At 43.5% G+C, this 20918-nt stretch overlaps 1 protein-coding gene across 1 annotated transcript in view; it reads left to right on the forward strand.

Annotated features, from left to right (window-relative positions):
• Nucleotides 1-19043, forward strand: part of LOC125305741 (cytochrome P450 11B, mitochondrial) — a 20053-nt gene extending 1010 nt beyond the window's left edge. The window contains 13 exon segments of the mRNA XM_048260665.1: nucleotides 1-312; nucleotides 2385-2472; nucleotides 4561-4772; nucleotides 6347-6736; nucleotides 8901-8965; nucleotides 8968-9043; nucleotides 9906-10123; nucleotides 11814-12017; nucleotides 13458-13642; nucleotides 14182-14348; nucleotides 14569-14647; nucleotides 15761-15970; nucleotides 18246-19043. The exon segment at nucleotides 1-312 is cut by the window's left edge and continues 204 nt beyond it. Coding sequence (XP_048116622.1) covers nucleotides 104-312; nucleotides 2385-2472; nucleotides 4561-4772; nucleotides 6347-6736; nucleotides 8901-8965; nucleotides 8968-9043; nucleotides 9906-10123; nucleotides 11814-12017; nucleotides 13458-13642; nucleotides 14182-14348; nucleotides 14569-14647; nucleotides 15761-15970; nucleotides 18246-18356 — 2214 coding nt within the window. The 5' untranslated portion in view covers nucleotides 1-103 and the 3' untranslated portion in view covers nucleotides 18357-19043.
• The last annotated feature ends 1875 nt before the right edge of the window (nucleotides 19044-20918 follow it).

A 20918-nucleotide genomic window follows, 5' to 3' on the forward strand; every position in this document is an offset into this window, starting at 1 on the left:
TTCACACTGACAGATAGCTACAGCTAGTCATCGTCCACCCACCCTACCACATCTACCTGTCACACACACACACACACACACACACCTACCCAGAGTATCCAGCATGGACTCATTGGTGAAGAAGAAGCTGGCTGCCCCTGTGAAGAAGCTCACCTCTTGTGTGACAGGGGGCAAAAACTGCCACCTGTGGAGCAAGTACCGAGGCAAGAGGGGCAAAGCAGGGAGGTCCAGGGGCGCCGCTGGACAGCGCTCCAGCTACCTCCAGAACCCCTGCGTCACGCACTCCTATCAGGCCGACCTGGAGAAGGCCAGGTGAGAGAAAGTATATATACTCTTTTGATCCTGTGAGGGAAATTTGGTCTCTGCATTTATCCCAATCCGTGAATTAGTGAAACACACTCAGCACACAGTGAACACACAGTGAGGTAAAGCACACACTAATCCCAGCGCAGTGAGCTGCCTGCAACAACAGCGGCGCTCGGGGAGCAGTGAGGGGTTAGGTGCCTTGCTCAAGGGCACTTCAGCCGTGCCTACTGGTCGGGGTTCGAAACCGGCAACCCTCCGGTTACAAGTCTGAAGCGCTAACCAGTAGGCCACGGCTGCCCCTAAAGGCTATAGGCCTCAGAGAACCTCCACTAGAGAGCCGCAGGAGCTCCTCTCACACGTGTCTATCAGGACTGCTACATTTAACTGGCAAGCCGTGTTTTTATATAAGTTCAAGTTTTATTTAATGCTCAAATGGCTGTTTTACCAGGAAAATACATACACGAGCATTTACAGTCTGAGCAAAAGAGTTAAAAAGATGAATAGGTTATATAAGTTAAAATACGTACATAAGATTAAGATGAGTAACAAGGTATTTAAAACTAATTTAATGTTCCATTTATAATTCTAGTCAGGACTCTTTTATATACTTTAGGTTTACTTTAGTATAAATGAGTTAATTAAATATTAATATAATCTATAAAGAGACATGCAAATGGACCTGACTTGGTTTCTCCAGCAGTGACAGCATGTACAACAGACTTCCATGTTCTTTATTATAGTTGCAGCCAGTACACTTTGGGCTGCGGCATGTTTTGACATCATACTGCTACATACTGCTAAAACGTCCCAGACTAACAGTACGCGACAACAGATGACCATACTGCGCGTGGTCTCGCAACACTAGTTGCAATATTCTCCTGAACAGATAGTTTTGAAAAGACTCTTTACACAGCAGAAGAAGCTGCAGTAAGAAACACCAGGGTCTGTGAAAGACTTTGGTTGCTACTATTCACAACTACCATCATCATTATCATGTAGTTTCCAAGGTGTGTGCACAGGTAGATAGATAGATCTGTAGATAGATAGATGGATATATTTACATTTCCCGAGGAAATTTTTTAATAATTTCATTGTTAGAGTGGCTGAGTTTGTGTAATTTCCTGAAGTGGAAAGAGATTTTGTTATATTTATCCTTTGTTTGTGTTTGTTTATGTTTTCATTACTTTGTTTTTGACATTATTGTTATTGTTATCTTATTTTCCGCTTGTCGCGCTCGTCTGAAAAAAAAATGAGGCCAACGGCAAAATTGGCGCGCCAGAGATCTACCAACGTTTTACCGGTCGGGTGCGTCAGGTATTTAACAGATGACCATATGCTCTCTGCGTTCCTCAGATAGTTTTGGATCTTTCAAGAGGGGTCTAAAGACATATCTGTTCAGTTTACATTTAATTCAATCATTGTTAGAGTTATGCTTTGTATATTTATGGTGTTTGTTTATTTTCATTATTGTTTTGACATTATTGTTATTGTTACTATTTTGCATAGGCCAATGTTGGACCAAAGGTTCATATGCTGTAAATGGACAAAAGCTTACCAATACCATAATCATAACCTTAAACATAACCATGTCAGTGTCATATGAGCCAATGATGTCTGATAGTGATCTACAAGGCAATTATGTCATATGGCATAACAGTAATATATTAGTTTCATGACTAACAGTGACCCAGAAGTCAGTGATGTCATATGACTTAACAGTATATTAGTGTCATGATGAACAGTGATCTGAGTCTATGATGTCATGACTTACCAGCAGGACATGAAGTATCAGTGTCATGACTGACAGTGACGTATAAGGCAATGGTGGGATGTAGTCACGTGACTGACAGTGATGTATAAGGCACTGGTGGGATGTAGTCACGTGACTGACAGTGATGTATAAGGCACTGGTGGGATGTAGTCACGTGACTGACCGTGACTGAAGGCACTGGTGGGGTTCCAGGACTGACAGTGATGTATAAGGCACTGGTGGGATGTAGTCACGTGACTGACAGTGATGTATAAGGCATTGGTGGGATGTAGTCATGTGACTGACTGAAGCTGCTTGGTGGTTCCAGGAAGCAGCGAGAAGCTATGAATGCTCAGAAGAATGCTGAGAGAGCAGCCATGAGAGCTCACTTCAGGAGGAAGTACCAGCTCCCTAAGGTTATTATTATTATTATTATTATTATTATTATTATTATGATTATTAAGGTGGGTCTGCTTAGAGCTCACTTCAGGAGGAAGTACCAGCTCCCTAAGGTTATTATTATTATTATTATTATTATTATTATTATGATTATTAAGGTGGGTCTGCTTAGAGCTCACTTCAGGAGGAAGTACCAGCTCCATAAGGTTATTATTATTATTATTATTATTATTATTATTGTGCGTGTATGTGTGTGTGTCTGTCTGTTGCCATGTGTGAATCAATCAATGTCTCGGCCAGATCAGACCCAGGTCAGACCCAGATCAGAATCTGGCCAATCCATGTTCCTACTGGAGGAAGACCTTACACTTGAAGCTGAGCTTGCTATGCACATTTAATAAACGTTTGTTCTCAAACTCTACGTAACTGTAACTGATGGGCATGAATAGACTTTATGAATTAGTCATGATTATATCAGCGGATTATGAACAAGGATTACATCATGTTATCTCATCACATGGGGTGACTAATGTCATACACAGATTAGATACTGTGTCTTGTCCACATTCAGTGGACTGGGCCGTATATGTGTATGTATTAGTGCTTAATAAGGTCTATATTATGCACCATTAAACATTTATTAGGTCTTTATTCAGCAATTTCTTATTCTCACTCAATAGGTGATTTATTGTTGGTAAATCCTTAATAAGTTAACTAGTTGATCTTGATCTAATGTTATTGATATATAGTATGGATGAAAATAGAAACGTTATAGCATTTCAATACACTGCCATAATAAGTTACTATTCTGTCATTATAAGTCACATATTCAAACAGTGTATTAAGAGTCTCTAAACTCTGTTTTGAGCCAAACTATATACACAAGCAACCTTACATCAAGACCAACTAGTTGTTTAAAGGTTCAAACAAAACAGAGAGCTAGCTAGCTACTCCCTCTCCCTCCCTCCCGTGCAATTGAAACTCCATAACGCGCATCTCGTCAGTGATTGGCTGGAATAGTTTGTTATGTTTTTATGGTCACCATTAAAACACCATTCAGAATAATAAATTGTTCAATTAAGACCTAATCCATGTGAAATTATTTTATTAATTATTAATACAGACACTAATACATTGATCATCATACACATATTAGTTATGGAGTAATGGTTAACAGGCATTCCCTAAACTAAAGTGTTACCTAGCCATCCACAGTCGCATGTGATTTGTTGCCTGCATGATTCACATTGGCATGCAACCATCCTGTTCCTAACAGTCATCTTCTTAATCCAATACGTCTGAGACAATAAATCCAGGCAGCATGAGTCAGCCTGGTCCTTAAAATAGTGCTGATCTTCAGTATGTCATGTCATTTGTCAAAAGATTACCATTTCAAGGTGAAATCAGCCCTCTAATGTTGGTTTCGCCATGCCTGGAGTGTGTGTCTTTACCCGAAGGCTAAATTGGGTGTAGCTTTAGCTCTGTGAGGTCATGAGGGATTTAGAAATGCCACACAGGTGTCTCCCAGATGGACTTGTGGCCCTGGGGGGTATGTGGCTGTCCATCTTATGAGAGGGACCACAGCACAGGCAGTAAATGCATCTGTCTCATGCTTACTAGTGTGGAAGCATCACATAGCCTAATACTCACTGATTCAGAGGCATATATTTGTGCCATCTGATGCAATGCATTTTGTGTGATGTCTAATAATCAATCAGTCTTTTGACAAACAATTTACAAAGTGCTGAAGACTATTTGAAGCACATTCAGAGTTTACAGTGTTTGCCCATTGCTTGAACACTATAGACACATGCTTAGACCAAAGTAACACAACTTAAGTAACACATCTATTTAAAATACTCATTATTCATTATTTATGAATTCATTATTTATGCATGATAATAGGTGTACATTTTAGTTTGGGACCAAAACGACATCAATCATTGCAGTTTTGAGTAAGAGCAGAAGAATGCATTTACAACTGTCTTGTTAGCTCTCTAGCATGTTAGCTTGTTAGCTCTATAGCATGTTAGCTCTCTAGTTTAGACAAAAACTCCTTACTGCTTTTTTAATGTGCTTTCTTCCTCCTCCTTCCTTCTACCTAGAATCGCAAGGATCCCAGCCGCCTGAGAAAGGTAGGAGGTAAGGTGGCTCTCCCCCGTGAGCTGGCGGCCATGATTCAGCCCGACGCACCCTCCAAAGAGGACACCTACAGCCTGCTCAGCGTGTTCCAAGGCCTTAGCGTTAACATGGGATTTCTCACTGGAGAGAAGCACACCAAGACCCCCACCCATGTCAGTAAGGACTGCAAGGTCATGTGAGCTGGCGATGGCCCTCTGTTGCACGTCTCTATTGGACTGAATTTCCTAATTTTTCCATCATTTTCACTGCGGAACCAGCATGATGTCACCGTGCAGCATCCCTTCTACTTCAACACCAAGTGTCATCAGGTTCTGGAGGGATACGATGACTGATTGGCCAGTGTAAATGACACATTCCCAGCCTTTAGAAAAAAACACACGCTGTATGTGTCTTTCACACATAGGACCTTCAAGAACACATTCTGCTCTGTAGTCAGGGGGAAGAGTAGAAATGATGGTTTCCTGATTAGTTCACCTCATGTGTGGAGTTTAGAAACCCCCCAGGGATCAGGTCAGAAGCAGTTTATTATGATCTACTGACCCTTGATCCCTGGCAACACCAGCCTGGTATTGCACTCTGGCTTGGTTGTTATGACCAGAGACACAGCCCTTTTTTGTCCGTTCTTGATAAATTGGATACCCCCTTACTGAGTGGAACCCCAGTATGTTGAAAATTGACATACAGTACATTTCCCACAGTGTGTTAGGACTGAAGTGAGCTTGATCTGAAGTTATAGGAGATAGCCTAGGTGTATACTGTTCTATATTACAGTATTGAAGACTGTCATGTTTCTCTTATTATTATTTGTTTTTCTGTTCTCCCCCATGTTATGTAAATATTTAGCTCTGACTTGAATGCAGTATCTTTTTGTTTATCTGTAAATATTCTTAATTTCTTTTGGACCCAAACTCTTTTGGTTGTTTTTATTATTGTGTTGACATATGCTCATGATGTGAATTGATTTCCTATACTATATGTACTTTAATAGCAAAGAGGCTGTATTCTTTTTTAAAGCTGTCCAAGCGTAAAAGCACTTTCAATTACGTCTTTAGAAATAAAAAAAAGCAGATGGCCAAATTTAGTTTGATTTATTTCTAAATGTACACAGTGGTATTGAACATGTAGTAACGAGTGAAAGGAAGAGATGCAGAGACATTTTTGACTCTACATTTCCACCCAGTCAATTTGTCTGTAGTTGTGTTTCATCTCATTTGAATTCCAATTATAACTGCAGAGCAGTGGGCACATCACAATAGTTTAGTCACTTTAATCATACATTTTTCCCAATGTATATTTATCTTGTTGATTCACCACATTGCTGAAACAGTAGTCCTTGAGTAGGGGGAGTAGATCTTGTTTTGTGTGTGTGTGTGTGTGTGTTCTCGTTTGTATGTGTGTTTTGTGTGTGTGTGTGTGTGTGTGTGTGTGTGTGTGTGTGTGTGTGTGTGTGTGTGTGTGTTTGTGTGTGTGTGTGTGTGTGTGTGTGTGTGTGTGTGTGTGTGTGTGTGTGTGTGTGTGTGTGTGTGTGTGTGTGTGTGTGTGTGTGTGTGTGTGTGTGTGTGTGTGTGTGTGTGTGTGTGTGTGTGTGTGCGTGCACGTTTGTGTGAATGTCCATATTTGTCATGAGGCAACACTGCAGTGTTGGTATTTCTTGAACTCTCGTCCCTCAGTCTAAATAAATCAAGAGGCCCAGGCCATTGGAAGACGGGAGGGCAAAGCAGAAGATAGATGAGATGACGCCCCAGAGAGGGAGGGGGAGGAAGGGCAGGACCAGCCCTCAGGGGCAAAAAACTCAACTCAGGGGATGGAGAGCCAGACTGACAGTGTGAGAGAGACGACAGACAGCAGGGAAGCCATGCTGTGCTCTGTGCTGCGTCTGCCGGCGCCACCTCCAGCCTCCAGGGCCATGTGTGTGTCCGTGACCACCCCGCGCGTTGAGCAGACGGTCAGACAGACGCAGAGAGAGCTCGTGGACAAGAGGGGAGCGGGCCATGGAGGGCGGGTGCGGCCATTTAAGGAGATACCGCACACAGGGAGCAACGGGTGGGTGAACCTGCTGCGCTTCTGGAGGGCCGGGAAGTTCAGTCAGCTGCACAAACACATGGAGGAATCATTCAATACACTGGGGCCCATCTACAGGTAAGATGCCTACACTACACAACACCTCCAACAGCCACACCAGAGAGAGATATAAGGGGCAGTGTGGAGAAAGATAGATAGATAGATAGATAGATAGATAGATAGATAGATAGATAGATACGTAGATAGAGTTTTTGCTTTTTAACTAGGTGGCACTATACACCAAATGAGTGGTTATGGGATGGGTTGACATGGCCTCTTGAGACCAACATCTATCTATCTATCTATAAAGCAAGAAGCATCTGTGTGTGTGTCTGTCTGTGTGTCTGTGGCACGCATATCTCACTGACCGTTTGTCAGGCCGATTTCAAACTTGGCAGGGGTCTTGCTATGGGCATGAGTAAGTGCAGTGCCAAATTTGACGTTGTTTGAATAAGAAATGCAAAAGATATCGTTAAATATATCGGTAAAAGAAGCACGCATTGGCTTTCGCCACTAGCCACTCCCCCTCCCACACAGCACTGTACTGTAAGCTACAAGTGAGGATAGAAACAGGGCTTTGGCAGAACTGGATCAGTGTAGGTTACACGGGGAAAAAATTAAATGAGTGCAAGATGTGTTAACATGTCTGACCTCAACAATAAAGACCCCCTGTATGCGGTTTGCTTGCATAAAATGACTCCGCGGATTTTGCAACAACACGCCAACACACACAGGTATAGTGGCTCTTCAAAATGACGTAAAAAATGATGTGCAATAAATGGACACTTTAGACTTTGAATAAGCAAACAACAATTCCAACTGCAAGGTCCTAAATTGAAACGAGCGATAATGGTCCCGAATTAAAGAACGTCTCAGAATGCCACACATGCACAGCATAACCAGTGACAAGCAACGAGTGGCAGACAGAGTGTGATGTCACTTACAGGCCACCAGAGACTGTTTATGAGTCACACTGTTGCAAATTTCATATGTTGATGCATCATTCCACAAAATGGTTTGTTTCTCTATCATCAAGTTATTCAATAGGCTAAGCATATAGCCTTGACTCAAAACAGCTGTTAGGATTATGTCATTTTGATTTGTAAAAAATGTCACATACAGCATTGCTTAAATTCTGCTCACTTCACATTTATTATATTATTATATTATCTGTATTCATTATTGAATGCTTACCTGGTTTTTGAATGCTTACAGTTTTTCCCTTTCATCCTATTTTTAAAGCAGGCCTACCTGCAGGCATGTAATTGGGCTACAGGAATAGCATGTTTGAACGGGCACTGCACTAGTACAGAAAAAATGCGATGGCCCTACGGTTCTCGAGATATTCACAGAAAACTCTCAGCCACTTTCCTGAATTCTCTCTGTTTTCTTAGCACGCAATTAAAGCATATGAAGAGGATTGGAAAGAAACATTTGCGTTCATCTTAGCTGGTTTCAAATGCAAAGCCTGTGTGTCTGATCTGCAAGGACACTGTCACTGTTTGAAAGGAATATAGACGGCACTAGCGGCACCTTCAAGATGGCCTATCCGCTCCAGACAGAGGGACGAGAGTGCAACATTGAAGCGCTGGCTCAGGGATCAGAGAACACGATCATAGTGCGTTCTAGGGTTCTTTCTTATATTAGTTTAAGCACCCACGGTCTGGTTGGTGAATACCGGTAGGCTATTTGTAAATCGATTATAAATTAAAAAATATTTAAAAAATCGGACTACCAGAATAATCTGGCAGGCCAGCTTTGGCCCGCAGGCTGCCTGTTGCCAACTCATGCCGGAAACCATGACATTCTCCTCTCTACATTTTCTTGGGAGTTGTGAATTTCTGGGAAAGCTCTTAACTGGTTTGAATCAGGGATCAGGGTCCCTTCTTTTCATCAATCAGCCAAAGAGGACACATGCAACTCTTCACTCATGTACTGTCCATTGGCTTTCTATAGGAGCCAGAATTCAATTCCATGATCCAGTTCTACATCCTCAATGGCCCACTGCAATATTGATTTTTGAATGTTAAAATTGGTGAATAAACTCTTTTGAGAGGTGGATAAACTCTAATAAGAGGTGGATAAACTCTATTTCTGAAATTTCAGAGGTGGATAAACTGTGATAACTTGGGTTTAGCCTCCACTACATCCCTGCTTGCACATTCTAAATATGCTGCTTTAGAAAAGAGCATTTTGACGAGTGCACCGTGTGTCCCCTCCTGCCCTGTTGGTGGCGCTACAGGGAGCACATGGGCTCTGTCAGCACGGTGAACATCCTGCTGCCGGTGGACATCGGGGAGCTGTTCCGAGGCTTCCTCCCCGCCGATGGGCTTCCTGGACCACACACCGACGCACTGACGCATGGATGTGTGTGTGTGTGTGTGTGTGTGTCTGTGTGTGTGTCTGTGTGTCTGTGTGTGTGTCTGTGTCTGTGTGTGTGTAAGCTTCTTATGAATGTGTGCATGTGTGCAAGTATGAATGTGTGTAGTAGAGGGGCCTTTTACAGGGATCCATATTAAATCCATGCTCTCAGGATAGGTACATAAGGGTACAAAGGTACAAAGGTTTTTATGTGTGTGTGTGTGTGTGCATGGTGTAGGTGTGTGTGTGTGTGTGTGTGTGTGTGTGTGTGTGTGTGTGTGTGTGTGTGTCTGTGTGTGTGTGTGTGTGTGTGTCTGTGTGTGTGTAAGCTTCTTATGAATGTGTGCATGTGTGCAGGTATGAATGTGTGTAGTAGAGGGGCCTTATACATTACTATTGACTTCCTTAAATATTTGGATCTTGCGTTGATGCTTTTGTCTAGGGATCCATATTAAATCCATGCTCTCAGGATAGGTACATAAGGGTACAAAGGTACAAAGGTTTTTATTTGTGTGTGTGTGTGTGTGTGTGTGTGTGTGTGTGTGTGTGTGTGTGTGTGTGGTGGTGTGTGTGTGCATGGTGTGGGTGTGTGTGTGTTTGTGTGTGTGTGTCTGTGTGTGTGTGTGTGTGGTGTGTGTGTGTGTGTGTGTGTGTGTGTGTGTGCTTGATGTGTGTGTGTGTGTGTGTGTCTGTGTGTGTTGTGTGTGTGTATGTGTGTGTGTGTGTGTGTGTGTGTGTGTGTGTGTGTGTGTGTGTGTGTGGTGTGTGTGTGTGTGTATGTGTGTGTGTGTGTGTGTGTGTGTGGTGTGTGTGTGTGTGTGTGTGTGTGTGTGTGTGTGTGTGTGTGTGTGTGTGTGTGTGTGTGTGTGTGTGTGTGTGTTCTCAGGAACGGCAATGAGTGGCGGTCAGACCGGCTGCTACTGAACCGTGAGGTGATGATGAGTGGCGCGGTGCGGCGCTTCCTGCCCCAGCTGGACGAGGTGGCTCAGGACTTCTGCCGTCTGCTGCGCTCCAGGGTAGAGGCCCGTGGGGTCGCCCTGGATGCTGAGCACCACAGGCTGAGCCTTGACCCCAGTGCTGACCTCTTCCGCTTCGCTCTGGAAGGTCAGAGTGGTCAACATCAAACATGATTGAAAAATGTTTTAAAGAAAATCTGGCGCTTATGAACGTTATATTTTTAAAAGTCAGGTAAAACATGCCTATGCAATTCGGCATTACTGCCTTCATCAGAGCATGACAAAATGGTTGCCTTTGGGCTGTTCCTTCTACTAATCAAACATGTCTGTTTCATTTCATTTGAGTACGTCATCTGTGCATAGACACATTTTGCATTCACTCACATACGTTTGCAGGCAGTTGTTTGTTTGTTTTGAGTCTGCTGCGGCTGTTTGCAAACACTTGCAAACAGTCTCAGAAAATGAAACAATCTGCAAACATACATGTATACTGGATGAAGAGTTGCCGTTGAGATTGAACAATTTGAAATCAGTGTTTCCCATACACTGACTTATTTGTGGCGGCCCACCACAATATCAACATTGACCACCAAACAATGATTTTCCAAGTTGTACTAAATTGTGCTAAAAGCTGGTTAGCATCATAACCACTCTGTGCTCATTTGTTAAAAACTGTTGCATTCAAGTTAATTCTGCAAACCTACCACCACAAATAGAATTCAATTCTTTGGGAAACACTGGAAATGTTTACCCCAATACATTAAAATCAAGTTATTCAAAGAAAATGTGGTCACATGGGCCACTCACCACTGTCCACAAAGGAAGGCAGGAATGATACAGAAGTAAGAAAAGGAAAATATGTTTTTACTAATGTTTTTTTTCCCAGGCACATGCCAGCCAGGGATATATTCTGTATTAGTGTATATGAGTTTGTTTGGAGAAGCATTCCTGTTTCGCAGACCTTCTGTTTTGTCAGGACAGTGTGCAGTTTCCTTGAGAGCTAAGACACACACCAAGTTTTAATTACGCTTCCTAAGCTAGGTAAACTCTGTTGGCCTTACAGGAACATTTCAGCTATATGACACCTCAGACATTAACACGCACGCTCACAGCACACACACACTGCCCTTTACCTTCAAAGTCATGCTTTGGCTCAAGGTTAGCAGCGATGGTCATTATAGGCCCTGGCAGCTGTTACCCACAGGACACTATAACACCCCCACATACTCATTAGATATGCATTCTACAGCCATCATGTTTTGTTTTCATTTCCCATCATTAGGCACAAAAGAGACCAACATGCACATATTCAAATGCTCTCTCTCACTCTCTTGCTCTTTCTCGCTCTCTTTCTTACACAGACACACAGACACTGACACACACACACACACACACACACACACACACACTCGTATGTAAATATAGCTGCTGGGTATCGCTGAAAGCCGATTACATTTTCTCGGCAGGCTGGGGGTCTTTGATAGACTCCTTTGATTTGAAGGCTCTGAATGTGCCACATTTCCAGTGGTGAACACACGATGGGATTGAGTGTGTGTGTGTGTGTGCGTGTGTCATGTGTTAGGGCTTTGTGGTTAATTTAGGGGTGAATAGTTGAGGGGCTTCCACGCTACTGACAAACTCTTTGAAGTTTTTCTTGTCATACCTACTGGAAGTCTTTTACTGTAGGGCACAAAATTTCATTTTTTAATATATACATCTGCTTTACAGTGTTCCTTACAGAAGCACGCACTCACACACACACACACACACACACACACACACACACACACACACCACACACCCACACACACACTCACTCACCCCTTTTCTGTGCGCAGCCAGCTGTCATGTCCTATATGGCGAGCGGCTTGGCCTCTTCTCCTCTACGCCATCTCAGGAGGCGGAGCACTTCATCTTGTCCGTGGAGAGGATGCTGGCCACCACCACTCCGCTCCTCTACCTGCCTCCACGCCTGCTGCATCACCTACGCGCCCCCTTGTGGATTCAGCATGCCACTGCATGGGACAACATCTTCAGCCATGGTGACTAACATTTGACCCTGCCACCCTGACCCTGACCGGGCGACTAATAAAACTGCTGGAGCAGCACGGAGAGGGGAGGAGTCAATACAGCAAAAAACAGCAAAAACTACAGCAGAGAACTGTAACTCTACATATTACATACAGCACAACCTCACTACAGCACAGCCTCACTACAGCACTACACACAACCTCACTACAGCACTACAGCACAACCTCACTACACACAACCTCACTACAGCACAGCCTCACTACAGCACTACACACAACCTCACTACAGCACTACAGCACAACCTCACTACACACAACCTCACTACAGCACAGCCTCACTACAGCACTACACACAACATCACTACAGCACAGCCTCACTACAGCACTACACACAACCTCACTACAGCACAACCTCACTGCAGCACTACACACAACCTCACTACAGCACAACCTCACTACAGCACAACCTCACTACACACAACCCTCACAGCACTACACACAACCTCACTGCAGCACTACACACAACCTCACTACAGCACAACCTCACTACACACAACCTCACTACACACAACCTCACTACAGCACTACACACAACCTTACTGCAGCACTACACACAACCTCACTACACACAACCTCACTACAGCACAACCTCACTACACACAACCTCACTACACACAACCTCACTACAGCACAACCTCACTACAGCACTACACACAACCTCACTACAGCACTACACACAACCTCACTACAGCACAACCTTACTACACACAACCTCACTACACACAACCTCACTACAGCACAACCTCACTACACACAACCTCACTCACTACACACAACCTCACTACAGCACAACCTCACTACACAGTGGAAGCCGGGAATTGAACCGACAACTTTCAGGCTACTGCACGCTAGCCCAGCTCCTTAACCACTACACTACCACTGCCCCACTACACACAACCTCACTGCAGCACTACACACAACCTCACTACACACAACCTCACTACACACAACCTCACTGCAGCACTACACACAACCTCACTACACACAACCTCACTACAGCACTACACACAACCTCACTACACACAACCTCACTACAGCACTACACACAACCTCACTACACACAACCTCACTGCAGCACTACACACAACCTCACTACACACTCACTGCACTGTACACAACTCACTACCACATAGCACACCTCCTCACTACACACAACCTCACTACACACAACCTCACTACAGCACTACACACAACCTCACTACAGCACAGAACTGTAACTTTGCCTGTTCACCGTTACCATTTCACATTGTTTCACTCATACCACAAATACAAACTTGGATTGTGCAGTCTTGCTAGATAATATAGAAAAATATTTTTACTCTTCAATGAAATATGCCATTAGTTATCAAATTGATCTCTCCTCTCCCTCCTCTCCTCTCTCTCTGTCCCCAGCTCAATCTCGTATCAAGAAGGGGTATGAGCGTGTGTTGTTGGAGCAGCGGGGGATGTGTAAAAGGGCTGAAGTGGGCCAGGGGCAGCTCGGCGGGGTGCTGGGGCAACTCTTGGAGAAGGGGCAGCTATCTCTGGAGCTCATTCAAGCCAACATCACAGAGCTGATGGCTGGGGGTGTCGATACGGTGAAGACCGACACAAAATCAAACACATTATTACATGAACCAGATATCTGCATACATATTTATTGTGTATATGTTGTGTGTTTGTATTGTGTGTTGTGTGTTTGTATTGTGTGTGTGTGTGTGTGTGTGTGTGTGTGTGTGTGTGTGTGTGTGTGAGAGTGTTTGTATTTTGTATTTTGTGTGTGTGTGTGTGTGTGCATGTGTGTGTGTGTGTGTGTGTGTGTGTGTGTGTGTGTACATGTGTGTGTGTATGTGTGTGTGTGTGTGTGTGTGTGTGTGTGTGTGTGTGTTTGTATTTTGTGTATGTGTGTGTGTGTGTGTGTGTGTGTGTGTGTGTGTGTGTGTGTGTGTGTGTGTGTGTGTGTGTGTGTGTGTGTGTACATGTGTGTGTGTATGTGTGTGTGTGTGTGTGTGTGTGTGTGTGTGTGTGTGTGTGTGTGTGCATGTGTGTGTGTGTGTGTGTGTGTGCATGTGTGTGTGTACATGTGTGTGTGTGCATGTGTGTGTGTGCATGTGTGTGTGTGCGTGTGTGTCCTTAGACAGCTGTCCCTCTGCAGTTTGCCCTTTTTGAGCTTGCCAGAAATCCCGAGTTGCAGGAAAGAGTGCGAGACCAGGTGCGGTCGTCATGGAAACACGCAGCTGGGGACATCCACAAAGCCCTGCAGGGGGCGCCACTGCTGAAGGGGACAATGAGGGAGACGCTCAGGTGGGACAACACACACTCACACACACACATTCAGATTACCACACACACATATTCATCAATGCACACATATGCAAAACCAAAGTGCAATGGTGGACTTATGCCTGTAGTATGAATATTGAGTAATGGCTCTGGATCCTGAATAAGTAGTCTTTTTTTACACATATGTTTTCATTCTTCTGTGGCTTGTTCTGTATGTCCCTCTGCCTCCTCCCTCCTACAGATTATACCCGGTGGGGATCACAGTACAGAGGCACCCCATCCGCGACATCGTGCTCCAGAACTTCCACATACCCGCTGAGGTGAGCCGCCGCTAAATACCCCCACATCTTCTCATTTCACTCTCCACTACTCTCAATCTCTCGCTCGCTTTCTCACCCCTCCCTCTCTTTGTCTGTCTCTCTCTGTTTCTCTCATGTTTTCTCTGGCTCTCTCGCTCTGTGCCCAATCTCCATCTCATTCTCTATCACTCTATGACTTTCCCTCTTTCTTTCTCACTTATTCTCTCTCTCCCTCTCTTTTACTCTCTCTCTCTCTGTCTCTCTCATTCTTTGTCTATTCTCTTTCCCCCTCTCTCCTTCTGGTGCCCTGTCTCCCTCCATCTCTCTTTGTCTAGGTACTTCCTATGCAGCCATTTGCTCTTCTCCCTCCTCGACCTTTTGACCTTCTCTCTGACCTCTGGAGAGGTCACTCTTTGGCGGAGGACTCAAATCGACTGTTTTGATATTTTTTTGGGTCCATGGGAAATGATGACATCACACCTATGCAAACGATGGTGGGGGATGAGCTCTCATTGGCTCCATGGGAAATGATGACATCACACCTATGCAAATGAGCATGGAGAATGAGCTCTCATTGGCTTCATGGGAAATGATCACATCACACCTATGCAAATGAGCATGGAGGATGAGCTCTCATTGGCGCCATGGGAAATGATGACATCACACCTATGCAAATGAGCATGGAGGATGAGCTCTCATTGGCTCCATGGGAAATGATGACATCACACCTATGCAAATGAGCATGGAGGATGAGCTCTCATTGGCCTCTGCTGTTAAAAAGGGCACTCAAGCGTGATGTCATTAACTACTTTATGTGTCTGTCTTCACAGCGCTTGGTACTGTCCTTACCACTGATCATTATCCTCTTCCTCTCTCTCTCTCTCTCTCTTTCTCTCCAAGTCTCTTTCCTCGGCCGCTATTCATATGAATATTTTATTACTCAAGTGATACCTAACTTCTGTATAACAACGTCACCAAAAGTAGAGTTCAGTGCTACATTCACTAAATATCTGCCTTGCTCACTTTATCTCCTCTGCCCCACCCCACCCCACCCCTGCCCCACCCCACTCCACCCCATCCCACCCCACCCCTGCCCCACCCCCACCCCACTCCTGCCTCCTTCCTCTGCCTCAGACTCTGGTGCAGGTGTGTCTGTACCCTTTAGGTCGCAGTTCTGATGTGTTCTCTGATCCGACTCGCTTTGAGCCGGAGCGCTGGGGGAACTCAGAGGCCGGGGAAGGCCAGGAGAAGACCGGGTTCCGCTCGCTGGCGTTCGGGTTCGGGGCGCGCCAGTGTGTGGGCCGCAGGATTGCCGAGAATGAAATCCAGCTGCTTCTGGCACATGTGAGTGAACACACACCGTTAACAACACACACCGTTAACAATGTCCATACAGCCTCCTATACACATTCCGTTAACAACACACACCGTTAACAATGTCCTCCTATACTGTACATAATGATGTTCTTTACCCTAATGGTCTGTCACCATGGTAACCTCATCCTGTAAACCTATACTAGTGTACATGAGTGGCAAGGGTTCAGGAGGTAGAGGAGTTGTCCAGTAACCTGAGGGCTGCCGGTTCGAGCCTGACTCCTCATTCTGTCGAAGTGTCCTTGAGCAAGACACTGAACCCTAAAGTGCTCCTGATGTGCAGGTGTCCTTGAGCAAGACACTGAACCCTAAAGTGCTCCTGATGTCCAGGTGTCCTTGAGCAAGGCACTGAACCCTAAAGTGCTCCTGATGTCCAGGTGTCCTTGAGCAAGGCACTGAACCCTAAAGTGCTCCTGATGTCCAGGTGTCCTTGAGCAAGACACTGAACCCTAAAGTGCTCCTGATGTGCAGGTTGGCACCTTACATGGCAAGCCTCTGCCATGTGTGTGAATGTGAGGCATGAAATTGTAAAGTGCTATACAAAATGCAGTCTATTCACCATACTGTATACTAAGAAATATAAGGCTGTTACATGCCACCCTGTAGCAAATAGTAGTACTGTGTGTTTCAGCTTTTACTGTGCTTATTATTATCTACTCCATGAACCATTTTGCTGATTCATTTATTTGTTTTCTCTATTCGATTCAGTGATAGTGCTCACATGAGACTGTTTACAGCTTATTGGTAATTGCTCTGCCTCTCTCCAGAGTCTGGTATCACAGGGCCATTACAGCTACATCAGCAAAGATGTTTAGAAATAAATCTGGACAGGAGGAGATGAAGACCAGAAAGAGAGGGTTGTGGGTGCATGAAAGAGAGAGGAGTAGACGACTGGGTAATGATATAGGCTACTGTAAGGAAGTGATGAAGAAAAGGGATGGATGCTCATTTAAATAGACAAGTGAGATGAAGGCTTAGGCACAAAGATGAAGTATGGAACCCTGAAGATGTCATTGCAAGATGTTTTTTGTTTATATCCAGAAAACGTGCGCTCCCTTTACTAAATGATGTGGTCATTTTACTAGACTGTGCACTCATTTTACTAGATAAATATGACATTTTCAAAATTTACTAGATTGTGCTCGTTACAGTGTCTTACCTTTTTAATTGTGCACACATTTTACTAAATCATGAGTGCTTTTGTTGGGGACGCTTTTACTAAATAGTGCTCTCATTTTACTAAATTGTGCTCTCAATTACATTTTTACAAGAGTAACAAGGTTGTAGCAGCACAGCTGTTACATGTACACTGAAGACAATGAGCACAACATCATTGACAGGATGTATATATATGTAGGAGCTTAACTGGCATGGGTTTATTCCACTTTGTATAAATCAAATCTATCATGACCAGTATGTAGGGGTAATGGCAGACATGTTCCCAATCCAGCAGGTACACTCATTTTAATGGGTTTATGCCACTGTTTGCCACAGTTGATATATGATGTAAAATTTAGGCAAATTGGACATAAAAGTTTTGTAAAAGCACTTAATAGGTTTTATTCCAGTATTACAATGTAACAACTATATGTAGGTGACCCACAAATACATAATTCCATTTACCCCATCCAAGTAGGTCCTTCTTTGCCTCTGATGATGATAGCAAACCTGATAGTACATGTTATTACCCACAAATACATTGTACCACATGTACCTAATTAAGTAGGTACACTGTAACAGCGACACATTAAAATAAAGTGTTACCCATTTTTGTAAAATGAGTGCAGAATTTAGTAAAATGTGCACAGGATTGACTAAATTGAGCACACAATCTAGTAAAATGACACCACAATTTAGTAAAACATGCATACTATGTAGTAAAATGAGCACACAATATACTAAATTGTGCGCACAATCTATCTAAAATCTAATATTATATTACTATCTAATATACAAAAATATCTCGCAATGACACCTCCCAGGCTCTGTAGACCAGAGCAAAGAGGAGGAGAGAAGAAAGGAGGAGGACAGAAAAAAGGAGCAACATCCCATCATTTCATCATCAATCCAATAATGTACCTGTCAGAACTGTCCCTTATTTATCTCCCTTCTTCCTGCTTGTCATCCATGTCTGTCTCGTTCTGTGTCTTTCTTGTTCTGTGTCACTCTGCCGTCTGTGTCACTACCGCTCTCTCTGTGTCCTAATCTCTTCTCTGTCTCTTTCCACCTCTCCCTGCCTACCCAGATCCTGCTGAACTTCCACCTGAGTGTGTCATCCACAGATGATTTGAGCACGAAATACACACTAATCCTACTGCCTGAGAAATCGCCCAGCATCACCTTCAGTACTCTCTAAGGATACACACGTGTCACACACACACACACACACACACACACACACACACACACACACACACAAGCACGCACGCACAACTGAAGAGAACACCCAACTTCATCTGAGAGGTCACCCAACCACACTAGTGTTTTGCTTTTGTCTTGGTCAGTAATGCGTCTTAGCCTTCAAAACAGATGTTGTATGTTACCATACAATCTAGCCACCAAACCCACACAGATATATCAGTCAAGCACTAAAATTTCAGTCAGTTTACTGTTACTGTTAGTTTCACATGAGCATGTTTTATTAATTGCTATTGTACTTAATCAATGTCAATCAAGAAATAAGACCTTTGATTTTGAGTCAAGAGGCTATAAAATCCACATAATAGTTAATCAACGAAAGCCTCCTTAAAAGCGATGTGTCAATGACTTTGACTACTGCAGGGGTTCATAATCACACGGGCCTTCTGCAGGGGTTCATAATCACATAGGCCTAGTACAGTAACTTTGTCTAATATAAACGCTGCTCCGGTGCATGGCCTATGTCCACACACAGTTACACGGATACTGGATGACAATAACTCATGAAATAGACGGGCCCATTAATGATGAATGAACTGGTCTTAATGCTCTTAATAAATTCTGTTGTATCTCCCCTTTCAATATTGTGAATAATAAATGTATAGCCTACATCTTTTGCCAATGATAGACTGATAGACTGCTTCTTATTTTACTATTATTCTTAAATACTTGGTTGACCACCTTCTGACAATGCAATGTGTTTTGCCTACAAGAAATATTAGCGTGTAGAGTGAAATTAAGAGTTAGCTGGGAGAAAATGTCTTTGTCAAAAATAGGAACGTTGACAGCAAAAGTAGAGCCCAAAGAGGAATGGAAAGAAAACGTTGCGTTCATCTTACTCGGTTTCACAAATGCAAAGCCTGTGTGTCTGATCTATACCGTACGGAAGATTATTGGGGCCACATAGAAAATATTTTTTGAAAACTCAGAGAAAAAATCTCAGCATTTTAGTGATTAAAGTCACAAATTTGCCAGAAACAAAGTCAGAAATAATTTCTGAGATTAAAGTCAGAATTTCTGAGAAAAAAGTCACAATTTATAAAAATAGGCCTATCTATTGAAGCACCCGCGGTCTGTTTTTTTTCTTCTTCGAACTACCAGAATATAATCTGGCCGGCCAAATAATAGGCTACTGCTGGCCTTGGCCCTGGCCATCAGGTGTATTTCGCGCCCATTGTCCGGAAGATGGCGCTAAACATTGAAATAAAGTTCACTGTTATCTCACGACATCTTTGCTTTACCGAACATTAAGTCTCATTTTAGAGACGCCTTGCCTTGGTTCATTGTCACTGTCTTGAGGAGTCCTCAGGTAGGTTGATATATATATATATATTTTAATCTCTGCTAAAAATATCCGACACGACTCACTATTGGGGCTGTGCTGGGCTACGATGACATAGGCCAAAGTAAAGTTGGGAATTGCTCTGAAAATTACAGTACAAAATGTCCAAACTTGCCTGACGCCAAAGCAGTACCGTAGTATGTAGTAGGCGACTTGTATGTGGAAGAATTGGTCCATTTGAATGGGTTGTTGTTTTAATTTGAAATAATTGGTTGTACATCTTCACTTCTGCAAGCCTCCAAAACGCTGATATAGGCAATAATGAGTATCTTCAAGTTACGTAGACTATACACTATGTTTCTGTTATCTCTATTGTATTATTAGACTATACACATTAATCTGACCTCTATCCAAGTCTCTGTGCTGTTTTGGGGTAGTATGTTGCAGAATGGGGTTGCAACTTGGAATACAAAGTAGGCCTACTGTAGGTTAGGGGCATCAGTGGGCGCTGTTACTAGGCTATGGCTGCAAACACGCTTCAACACAAAGGTTACTTTTGGCTAATGATTTACGACCCGTGTTTATAGCAAGCTACTCGAACTAATGAGAGAGGAAAGAAAATAGCAGGTTACGGGATGAACCACTACCTGAATATCCAGTGCAGCTCCGCTTTCTCAGTTTCCACACCACACAATGACTATTTATGTGTGTATGTGTGTGTGTGTACGCACGCGCGTGCGGGTGTGTTTGTGTACTGAGTCTCTGTTTCATTTGAATGTTAATCTTTCATTTGAATGTTAATCATTTTCTAGAAAGATCATATTAGAGCGCCACTCCACTCTTCAGATTGGAGTTCCTATTATGTTAAAGAGACTGGAATTTATTCTGTGGATGTCTTTGGGTACTCTATTTGGGTACGTGTGGCTCTATGGACAACACTTGAACACATTCACAGAAACCAGACTTAAAAGGTGCTCATTAACCAGTCGCTACAACCAACAGCATGTTGGTCCAAAATTGACCAAGAAGGGTCAACACAACTGTTGTTAACTTTAGCAGGTCCAAAGGTATACGTGTGTCTGTTTTTAGCTGGTGACAAGATTCCCTTTCCCTGGTCAGTTCAGAGACACGAGTAAAAGTGAGTTCAGGTGAAGGGTTGGAGTGTGTGTGTGTGTGTGTGTGTGTGTGTGTGGGGGGGGGGGTATGAATGAAAGGTCT

This window comes from Alosa alosa, chromosome 13, assembly GCF_017589495.1.
Source record: "Alosa alosa isolate M-15738 ecotype Scorff River chromosome 13, AALO_Geno_1.1, whole genome shotgun sequence".
Classification (NCBI taxonomy): Eukaryota; Metazoa; Chordata; class Actinopteri; order Clupeiformes; family Clupeidae; genus Alosa; species Alosa alosa.